The sequence below is a fragment of the Sinocyclocheilus rhinocerous genome, unplaced genomic scaffold (genome assembly GCF_001515625.1).
Source record: "Sinocyclocheilus rhinocerous isolate Xijiao unplaced genomic scaffold, SAMN03320098_v1.1 scaffold2309, whole genome shotgun sequence".
NCBI lineage: Eukaryota > Metazoa > Chordata > Actinopteri > Cypriniformes > Cyprinidae > Sinocyclocheilus > Sinocyclocheilus rhinocerous.
The window spans coordinates 60,865-71,879 of NW_015644615.1; the positions used below are offsets into that span (position 1 = coordinate 60,865).

Below are 11,015 nucleotides of genomic sequence, written 5' to 3' on the forward strand. Positions count from 1 at the left end.
AATGACAGTTGCACAGATGGACATATAAGGCAACAACACTGCACATATTTCACAGGACTGAGGTGGAAACTGTGAGATACGGGGCCCTTCTGGGGTCTGTGAGGGCAGCGTTAGCATTATCTGTGAGCGTAGAGTCAGATCTGATGGGGCCGCCGTCTGAGGATCAGGACCAAACGGAGTGTGTGAGCGTGTTTGTGTGTGTTCAAATGGTCAGGAAGCATTCACTGAATCTACGTACTAACACAAACACCACTGATTTAGTTGTTCCAGCTACAAGAACGGAGCATAACCCTCAAAAGCAAATAACTGCAACTTAGTCCAGGTAGAAACCATATTTACCAAATGGAAACAAGGCTGTGAGTGAAACACGTACGTGACCGAGACTGTATTATTTGATCAAAGATACTGTAAAAACAGTTAAATATTATTAGAATGTAAAACAGCTGTTTTCTGTGTGAATATGTGTTAAGCTGTAATGTAATTCTGTGATGCGCAGCTGTATTTTCAGCATCATTACTCCAGTCTTCAGTGTCACATGATCTTCAGAAATCAGTCTAATATGCTGATTTGCTGCTAACTGTGATGCAATTTATTTTCTAGGATTCTTTGTTCAAAAGAACTTTGGTTACATTATAAATGTCTTTACTGTCACTTCTGATCAATTTAACCCGCCCTTGATTAATAAATCTATTAATTTATTTTGAAACATTTGAACAGTAGTCTGATGCAACATTCAAAAATGTCTTTTCAAAACAATTTCAGGTGACACAATGTGACAGTACAACCCCCACACAACAGACTGACTGTCTATCCATCACAGCCTTGTTTGCATACACCAAAAAATGCATAACGGCGTCTACCCGTCTGTAAGACGACATCTTAAGTGTACTTGTGCTGCAGGGACAAACTAAGGAGATCTCGGAGATAGTAAAACCATAAACTTAAAGCAGTTACTGCTGCGAATGAGGAGAGAGAGATAACATCAGCAGACCGACATAAACTTTAAGACGAGCTGACGAATCTTCCAGTTATAATGTTTTTACCCTCAATTAGCAAACAAACTAGTGCTAGATGTGATAAAATATCAGACGACTCATGTTGATCTGGACTTTTTTTAAAAGGCTGGATGTGTATATGATGTATGCAGTCCAAAAAAAAAAAAGATAAATAATATTTCCTTTTGCCATATTTTCTGCTTCCTCCCAAAGAAATGAGTGCGAAAAGAGGCATGACATGCATTTAACGCCATAAATATAAACAGCGATTAATTCCTCTCTTATGCACAACACCTGGTGTTTTAATACATTCCCGTCTGGTTACAGAGACAGGACCTGCAGAAGCAGATGAGCAGTGTTTGAGCTGGTTTCAGGTGTGCGTGCTGCGTCACCTGTCTCCGCGAGCGCCGCTCTTCATGCCTCCCTCCAGCTGCGTCAGCATGTCCAGCCGCTGGTTGATCTTGGCGATGACATCGTCTGCGTTGGAGCCGCTGGAGGACAGCAGAGATCCCCCAGAGAGTCCTCTCTTCATCCGATCGCTGGATCCGTACCCGCCGCCTCCGAACCCGCCGCTGCTGGACATGGAGTCCTTATATCCGTACAGGTCGTAACCGCCCGAGCCTGAGCCGTAACAGAGCAGCTGATTATCTGCTGGACCAACATGTGAACGATGACGGAGCTGAACACGGCCACAGACTCACCTCTGGACGATCCTCCTCCACCCGATCCTCCCCAGCCAGAGAACCCTGAAACCAGTCGAGAACACGTCAGAGAGAGACATTACAGCTGCGTTCTGGACGTCATATTTGATCCAGGAGTATCTAAGGTCTCTAAATGACCAAAACCTGATTCACACGCCATCTACTGCAAGTCTTCTGTCTCTGATTGATAGATGTTTTTATCCAGTCAAAGCTCTTTTAGTGTAATTGTACAAACGTCCAGCTTCAGCTGCTGCTTCTCGTGTCAAATCTGGACTGATTTTGATCAAGTAAAGGTCAGAATAACTGCAGTAATATTTCCAGATGAACGAACACTGGACTGAAGCAGCTCAGCTTTACTTGATTCTCCATCAATCATGTTTTAGAGTCTCAAATAGAGTCTTCTATTTCTAGTTAGATTATTGGAGATATAGAGCGACGACTGATATTTAGATCAGTATCTGCTGCATTGTTAAAAAGATCTCATTAAGTTAAATTACAAGCATCAGCAGAATCTCATCATAGAAATATCAGCATCCAAGTCATATTTTCGCTCAGTCTGAGTCTCTGAATAAAACTGCGCTGTTTTTTTTCCCTCCATAAAACCTGACACATCAAATATAACACTCAAGAAAAAAAAAACTTTAAAAATGTTTTAAAAAACCCTTTTATCTAAAGGTTTTAAACAGATCTTTCAAACTGTATTTCAGGCTGGCTTATTACTGGCTGCTCAGAGTCAGGTGGTCTTAGAGGGCGGGGCTTTCACACTCAAAACGACATTTGATTGGACAGAAATCTATATCTGAGCCTACAGACATGATGTCAAAAATAATTAAGTTTGTTTTACTGAAAGAGGGATGAACTAATAGCCACAAAACTACAATAGCATGTGGTATGTGAGATGTCAGTACAGTTAATTCATTATAAAGGCTGTGCTTTAACACTGATATCAAAACAATCAGCAGTAACATTACAGGTCAGTCACTCGAGGCGATTAATCTAACAATAGAGCCGCAGAATCGACGCGGCAGCCATTTTACAACAACACAACGCCTCCATTTCACGCACTCCTACATTAAGTGCCATTTTATGAAGATGTGATGTGAAGCGACGCGATGTTAGACTCCGAGAAGCGACTGATCGCAGCACTCGCAGCTCGCCTAACTCACTCAGACCAACCAAGAATAGAGATTATTAGTTTGATATGCTGTTGATTAAAAACCAAATTAAAATACGTCTACTAAAGCGGCCTAACTTACTGATCAACTCTGTTTTAATGTTTTAAACAGCGTTTCGACGCCTTATTTTGACCTGCGCCATTTCATGCACGTACACACAGAGCGAAATACGACCTGCGCTACCGTACAGGCCTTAAAAACGGAATAAAACACGACCCCAGCATACAAACAAGACTCTTACATAAAATAAGTAAACGTTAAAACGCTGACCTGAAGAATATCCTCGATCCATCCTGCAGCGGTGCGTCGTGTGTCTGTGATTGTGTGCGAGGCGCTCGGGCCGCTATCAGGCCGCTCTGACTCCGCCCACACAGGGGTGTGGCCAAATGATTGACGTTTGAGCGACCCAATGATCGACGGCCGGAAGAACGCTATTTCCGTAAACTATTCCAAAACAAAAGAGTGTCTGGGATAAAACTGTCGAGTTTACAGCACTTACTAACAGTCAGTCTGTGGTTTTGTTTATGATCCTGAAATAAGGCATTCATGTAGATATAGAAAAGTAAAACAAAATTCATTCCTATAAAACGCTTTAGGGCTACATGTGAAATTTTACAGAAAATGGCTCTGGTTAAAATGTAACTTCCTTTGTGTAAGTCTGCAAATAAAGTCAATCAAGATCTGATCATTTTTATTACAATTCCACAAAAGACAGATTTTAGCAAAGCAAGTACAACAGTTTTCAAAGAGTAACTCGCAGAGCTCCGTAGAGTATGACATTATCCAACAGTTTTAAGAATATTTAAACAGACAAAAGAGCAATTCAGAGAATACAAGAAAAACACATTATTTTTTGGTCCCCACATCACTGAAACTTACATTTTTTTTTAAAGATAAATAAAGAATATTAGTGTAACCACACTTTTTAAATACTAAACTGCAGTTCAAAACCCCAGAACAGATACATAAAATATTTTGGCCTTATAAAATGGCATATAATGCACATATAAGGCACTTTGTCTCGCCTGTTAGTGTTTCGTAGAAACACGCGTACATAATGTGTTTGGATGCAGAATGTCCTTCACGTTCAACCAACCCAGAGAAGAAAAGAGAGAGAATGAGACCAACCAGAACCAGCCCTGCAAAACCAGCACTGTGTGTTTGGGTCTAACTTAAACATACGTGATTATAAAACCAGAAAGATTTGTGTGACTTCATCGTCCAGAGCCGAGAGGAATGATTTCAGCCGCTCACTGACGGACAGAGTCTCTTCGCTGCATGTTCCTCCACCGCAAACGTGTATTTATACTGCAGAGAAACAATCTGTCATTAAAATCTGCTGAACTACACGGCAATGAACAAATAATCACCTCAAAGAAAGGCAGATTCAAAATAAAAGTCCTCCAGAGCAATAAGAAAAAATCTGATGTGTCTGCATATTATAATGACAATGATTTCCTATAATCGTAATTATAACAGATGCAGATCACCTCACCTCGTTCTCAATGTCCTGCACTGATTTGATACGGATGTCACTCAGTGCGCTCGCAGACACCTGTCACACACAACAGCAGGTGTGTTATTGGTCACTGTGATTGAACACTTGATAGTGATGGGTTCATGACAGCATCCTGTGGTCAAAGGCTTTTGTACATGCATCGTTTTTTTTAAAGATCTCTCAAGCTAGTCAACAAAAGCCCTGTCAGGCTTTACCGAGCCATACTGACCAGATGGATGCATGTGATTTCTTACATATATCCACATGTTAATGAGTGATGCAGTGACCTCTGACCTTTGTGTCTGACTGAGACTCAAACTTCGGGTGAAGAGAGAAAGGAACTCCATCCATTCCTAAGAACAAACATAAACGAGAGTGAGTCACATGACACATCCACACGATTTTACTCACATCACACGTGATATGATTGATAAATGCATGATGTATATGATGATGTGCGTGTGTCTCTGTTATATTACAGGATGATGTGATTGGTTTGTCTGTTGCTGTACCTGTGATACTGTGGATGTTGCTATGGTTACCGCTGTCATTCACACCCTCCACCAGGTTGTTCGTATCAAGCTTACTGCGCCGACCGCTGACATTCGGTGGGACATCAGGAGGATTGCTGTAGAAACAGACAGTCAGAACAGCCTAGAAACCACATAGCAATGCCCTAGCAACCACCCTAAACACCATACAGCTTCCAGTTTTGTGACCTACAGCATTAGGCTACATGACTGCACTTTAAAACCAACTCTGAACCACTAAAGATGTTTTAAAGCTGTGAATCCAGTGATGGAGATCAAGAAAATGTGACCCTAATCGAATACTTTACTCTGAATAGATGTTTCTGCCTGTGCAGATACTCCAGTGTCAAACAGCTGATTTGCTTCTGTCTACTTTAGCAGTCAAATCACCCAGACACTGGAGTGAGAATCTCGCGTCATTGTGAATCCCATAACGCTGATGTTCTCCACATTGACGGCTGTGTGGGGGTACCTGGGTCTGAGAGGCTGCGGGGGTCCGGCTCCTTCCAGCGAGAGACTGCGCATGTCCAGACTGACACGGCGAGGCTTGGCCTGAGGCGCTGGAGTGGAGAACTGGCCCTTTAAACACCACACCACGAAGCCATTTATGTCCCTGAAACACAAACACACACAATAAACACAGAGAACAGCAGCCCAGAGTGCCTGATCCCAGGACCAGTGTCCAGAGTGTCTGATTCGTGTCTGATTCTAGAACCAGTGTCCAGAGCGTCTGATTCCAGAACAGTATAAAGAGCGTCAGATTGGAGAACTGTTGAATAGAGTGTCTAATTCTAGAACCAGTGTCCAGAGCGTCTGATTTCAGAACCAGTGTACAGAGTATCAGATTCCAGAACCAGAATACAAAAAGTCTGATTCCAGAATCGCTCAATAGAGCATCTGATTCAAAAGCCCAAGTGCCTGGTTCCAGAATCAGCATAGACAGCGCCAGATAGGAGATCCGTTGATTCTGGAACAGTATAGTGTCTGATATGAGAACCGTTGAATAGAGCGGGTGATTCTAGAGCAGGCGTCTCTCACCCCAGGCAGGTGTACTGCTGCACCATGGTCTTATTCTTGGCTGTCAGTTTGAGATCTAGCCCAGCCGTCGTAACACTGGCCATGGGAACGATCCGCACACAGATGCGCTTCTTCTTCCCGACAGATGCCTCTGTACAAACACACACACACAGTGATTACACTTCAGGAGAGACAGACAAACAGATCTGTGGAGGCTGAGATCCAGATCCGTTGGAACAGTATAGTGTCTGATATGAGAACCGTTGAACAGAGCGGGTGATTCTAGAGCAGGCGTCTCTCACCCCAGGCAGGTGTACTGCTGCACCATGGTCTTATTCTTGGCTGTCAGTTTGAGATCTAGCACAGCCGTCGTAACACTGGCCATGGGAACGATCCGCACACAGATGCGCTTCTTCTTCCCGACAGATGCCTCTGTACAAACACACACACACAGTGATTACACTTCAGGAGAGACAGACAAACAGATCTGTGGAGGCTGTAAGGCCCACATCTGTCAATTAACTTTCTTACTGTGCTCCAGGAATTCTGGGACGTAGCAGTAACCATGAGGAATCGGCTCTTTATCCGTAATCACCTGCACATCCGCCACAACCATCCCACCGGACAGATCCTGCAAGAGACAGGCGGGAATGAAGAGCATGCGGAGACGTCACACGTGTGGTGAGACAGACATTAAAGCGTCAGCGTGTTTTTGTGTGTTACTCTTATCTTCAGTGTTTCACTGAAGAAAGAAAGGCATGCAGGTTTGGAACGATATGAGGGTGAGTAATTGATGACAGAACAATCACTCATGAGTGAGTCGACCCTAAATTCGCGTCTTACCTTACTGTAACACAGGAAGTATCCTGACTTGATAGCAAATCCTCGGATGAAGTTAGCGGAGGCTCCATCCTCAGTCTGACCGATCTAAACACACACACACACACACACACACACGGTTAACGACATAATCTGAACTCCAGAGGAAGATGCTGATCTGACCATGTGACCGCAGGTGTGGGTGGTTGTCATGGTTACCAGGGTGAAGTGACCAGGGCAGGCGCTGCTGTTAGACGCCCAGGCCACTACAGTGATGGGCCTGCAGGAGGCGCCAGACGACTCGAACACAGACATCTACAGACAGACAGATCATGAGGATTCATCACTGAACATCTTCACACCTCAGCACACTGCTCACGGTCACAGGAACATGAGCAGATATAAAACAACTAGACAGATGGATCTAGATGGATAGATATTCCCTTGGTTATTCATTAGTTTCAAACACACGCTATAAGCAGCATTAACATCAGCTTTTACACATTAACCTGATTATAAACCGCTTTAATGAACACGTGAGGCGGAATTCAGTACTTACAGGCTGTTGGTTATGAAGTTTTTTCTCGATTCCAAACAGCGAAGCTGAACAGAACTCACTCCCGCAGTCAGAAAACAGGAAGCAGCGAAAGACTGCGACTCCCGTGATGCACTGCGGCGACGTCAGCGCGGACCGCGCATGCTCAGTGCGGGAGGGGGAGGTTTTATGGCTTACGGTTCAGAAGCAGGGGACCTCAGCATGACTCAAAGTGATGAAGACAAATCAAGCGTCAAAATAAGCTGAAACAAGTACAAAATCAAGATATTTTGCCACTTTTTTTCTTTTAAGATTATAGCGTGATTTCTAGACTTATAAAAGTCATGTAAACTCATAAAATCCAATAAATCCATGGGTATTTTAACACATTTTATCAATCTATATTTATGACAAGTTCTAATATATTTTATCTTTATTGTGAATTTTATTTTTTTTTAATACTTCTCTTTAATAGCTATCCAGTAAGTCATGAACACATTTTTAAAAAAAGTCATGAGGCTTTCAAATATTGTTGTGGACAACAAACATGTTGATAACAACTAATCTAAATGAATGTGAATTAAAAAAGCAGGTCTGGTTTCTCTGAACTCATCACTGGCATCTACAAACACAAGAAGCAATTACAATTACAAGAAAATATACAAAATTGCAAAGCAAAAAAAATATTTGATATAATCATAATACACATTCAGTAGTAGGCTTATTAAAAATATTTTATGACATGACAACCATATACTTGCCTAAAAAGATGTGTTTGTGATTATTAGTCTAAACATTAGGCTTCTGGAGTGTGTGTGTGTGTGTGTGTGTGTGAGCTGAGCTGGCATCTATCACTGCTTAGCCTAAGCTAGTTGAATTAAGTTTTGTTTTTGGCATCATCCCATGAAGAACCTCTTACAGCCATGGAACCATTCCACTGCACAACAGGGTTTTTTTTTTTACAGTGGAAACAGATCCTTTAGATTATTAAAATCTTCTTCACGGTAAGATTTAATGATTCTTTTAAGAACTGATCACTGAAAGGTTCTTCATGGAATCAGAAATGGCTCTTCTACGGCATCACTGTGAAAACACCATATGGGAACTTTATTTTTAAGAGTGTGAATGTAAAAGGGAACCTAGTTTCACAGACTTCTGCTGATTTATTATATTAAGACCGATGCAGACTAATGAAGGAACCATTTAAAGCATCACGACTGGCTGAAAGAACAAGCGCGTGCTGCTGAGGGTTTAACGGCGTGACGACACTGATCTCGCGGGGGTTACAGCAGACACACGTCACATGTCATCAGAGGAATAATCAGCTTTATGACTCGTCAGTGACAGAGACTGATGCGTGTGAGCTGCGTCCAGATCCTTGCAGTCGTCATCGGAGGTTAAACTGCTCTTGTGTTGCGTCTATATTGATGTCATTCTGTGTTTAGTATCTAAAGGTATGTCAGTATTAGTGTTTACTGCAGTGAGAAGTCTGGATCCTCCAGTTTGAAACATCATTCACTAAAATAATCCCCCAGACAGATAGATTCCCTTACCTGCTTGTTATTGTGTGTCTACTTCAGAAGTGAAAGAACCATTTAAAAATATTTTAGATTAAATCATTATGTACATAATTATACGGCATCGTGCCATAAACAGTCCAGTCTCAGTAACCAGCATATTACCAGCGTTTTTTATCCACCTATACACCTAATGTGATGATATCACAAATATGTTTTAACTTCATGCAAGTCAGGTTTTGTGAAATATAACACATAGGCTACTGCATTAAAGCTGATGTGGCTTTTGCGCGAGGGAGAACCGTGTGTTTCTTGCGCCCATTCGTGCTCTTCCATTCACAAAACATTATAATTATGTTTATAATACATTATAATATATGCTAGTGAAATGTTTGCCTTACTGTTTTAAAGCTTCGTCTCGTCTAAACGGCGATTGGTTGGATTTTGATAATCATAATAAAACTTCATTATAACCCTGATAGACTTTGACGTCTGCATTACATCTTTAGAGTGTTTGCTCATCTGCAGTACGTCTACAGGAGGATGTTTCCTATCAGATGCCAAATAGACGTTTAGAAGATGTCTTTAAGATGCTTATGATTTAGAATGCATGCAAAACTGACATCTTACAGACGTCTGTGAGATGTTTGTAGTCAGCAGATCTTTAACAGACCTCTTGCAGACGTTCCTGTGCTCTCTGATCGATCAGTAATCCGGGCGCTGATCCGCTGAGAGAGCGCTGAAGAGACGCTCCGTTACTCCGCTGAACCCATGGCAACGGAGGGACAGAAAGCGGTGCTGGTCACCGGCTGCTCGTCCGGTATCGGGCTCGCGATCGCCGTGATGCTCGCGAGAGACGAGATGAAGCGCTACTACGGTAAGATGATTCATATCAGTCCCTCACGAAAATTAACCATGGGTTTGCTACAATAACCATAGTATTTCTAGTGAAACTGTGGTTATTCGAATGGTAATCAAAACGTCAAAAAACATGCATACCATGGTTAAACTATGATTAATTTGTGGTTACCATGGTTTAACTCTAGTAACCATGTTTTTTTTGGTTTTTGGTCCATAGTACACTTTTACTATAATAAAACCATGGTTAATTTTTGTAAGGGGTGACACATATAATCCAGATTAATACATAATAATGAAATACCACAGTATAGTTATTGTTACTTCAGTTTGCCAAACAATTATAACCCTGACAGCGCATGTACATCTATTAGACGTCTGCATTACATCTGCTAGACGTATCTTTAGAGTGTTTGCTCATCTGCAGTACGTCTACAGGAGGATGTTTCCTATCAGATGCCAAATAGACGTTTAGAAGATGTCTTTATGATTTAGAATGCATGTGAAACTGACATCTTACAGACGCCTAGATGTTTGTACTCAGCAGATGCTTTCCAGATGAAGAGATGTTTAACAGACCTCTTGCAGACGTACCTGTGCTATCTGGGAAAGGAAGAACTAATGAATCAAACTAGAAATGACTGGATCAGTCCCACTGTTCAGAAGAATCACTTTGTTTAGATCTTATGAGATTCAGAGGAACATGATTCAGATGATGGGCATTCATTAAGGATTTTGTCAGACCTGCTATTATTTGGCATTAAACATGTCAAATCTCCTGTGTTGTTTCAAAGCAGCTTCACAATATTAAACATGGAACATTAACAGTATAAACGGTGCAAACTTCATCAAATATGAGATAAATCCAGATTTAGCTGTAAAGAGTCATTATTAAGCCCAGTGCACAGTGTTAATTCAGTTTAATAACTGTGTAAAGTTCATTCATTATGAAAAGCAGCTCAGCTTGTAAATTGTTGCATAAACAACAATTAAAAGGAGCCAGATTGAGATCTCAGATTACTCTGCTATGATTAGCATGGTAAGACTAATGAACTCATTAATCATTGACTCGTTGCCAGAGGTTTAGACTGAGAGGATTGTTTCCGTCTGTCAGCTGCTCACTGGCTGTTGGGTTTGTTTCGGTTATTAATGTGATGTTTGTGTGAGTAATGATGACAGAAACTCACTGCAGCCAATGGAAATCAGATCTGATTGATTAAAGACTCCATCAATCCCTCAAACAGCTGTGGAAAAAATAAATTTCTCTGGATTTATTAGGTATGCTATGTTTTATTCTATAAAGGTCTGATAACATTTCTTCCAAATGTCAAATACAAATATTGTCATTCAGTGCTGTTCCCGCCCCACCC

At 41.6% G+C, this 11,015-nt stretch overlaps 3 protein-coding genes across 3 annotated transcripts in view; 1 reads left to right on the forward strand and 2 right to left on the reverse strand.

The window, feature by feature from the left end:
• LOC107758371 (A-kinase anchor protein 8-like) overlaps window positions 1–3,240 on the reverse strand; it is a 6,924-nt gene extending 3,684 nt beyond the window's left edge. The window contains exons 1-3 of the mRNA XM_016576088.1: window positions 3,142–3,240; window positions 1,697–1,741; window positions 1,387–1,616 (exon numbers count right to left, since the gene is read on the reverse strand). Of these exons, the coding sequence (XP_016431574.1) occupies window positions 1,387–1,616; window positions 1,697–1,741; window positions 3,142–3,163 (297 nt within the window). The 5' untranslated portion in view covers window positions 3,164–3,240. The remainder of the gene's footprint in view (window positions 1–1,386; window positions 1,617–1,696; window positions 1,742–3,141) is intronic.
• A 638-nt stretch (window positions 3,241–3,878) lies between these two features.
• LOC107758385 (multivesicular body subunit 12A-like) lies at window positions 3,879–7,476 on the reverse strand. Its single transcript, XM_016576103.1, has 10 exons — window positions 7,295–7,476; window positions 6,955–7,050; window positions 6,760–6,843; window positions 6,448–6,547; window positions 6,219–6,348; window positions 5,372–5,512; window positions 4,882–4,997; window positions 4,664–4,722; window positions 4,367–4,426; window positions 3,879–4,179 (listed from the first exon to the last, which is right to left on the reverse strand). Exons 2-10 carry the CDS (start codon window positions 7,048–7,050, stop codon window positions 4,114–4,116), a joined length of 852 nt encoding a protein of 283 aa, XP_016431589.1. The 5' UTR covers window positions 7,295–7,476; the 3' UTR covers window positions 3,879–4,113.
• A 2,082-nt stretch (window positions 7,477–9,558) lies between these two features.
• Window positions 9,559–11,015, forward strand: part of LOC107758389 (retinol dehydrogenase 8-like) — a 9,794-nt gene continuing 8,337 nt past the window's right edge. The window contains exon 1 of the mRNA XM_016576110.1: window positions 9,559–9,664. Coding sequence (XP_016431596.1) covers window positions 9,559–9,664 — 106 coding nt within the window. The remainder of the gene's footprint in view (window positions 9,665–11,015) is intronic.

Excerpts from the sequence above, each read along its gene's own strand:
- LOC107758385 (XM_016576103.1), bottom strand. The coding sequence starts at position 7,050 with ATGTCTGTGTTCGAGTCGTCTGGCGCCTCCTGCAGGCCCATCACTGTA. Across the intron at positions 4,998-5,371 it reads CCGCAGCCTCTCAGACCCAG|CAATCCTCCTGATGTCCCAC; the intron begins GTACCCCCACAC and ends CTGTTTCTACAG. Across the intron at positions 4,427-4,663 it reads AGTCTCAGTCAGACACAAAG|GTGTCTGCGAGCGCACTGAG; the intron begins GTCAGAGGTCAC and ends TGTGTGTGACAG.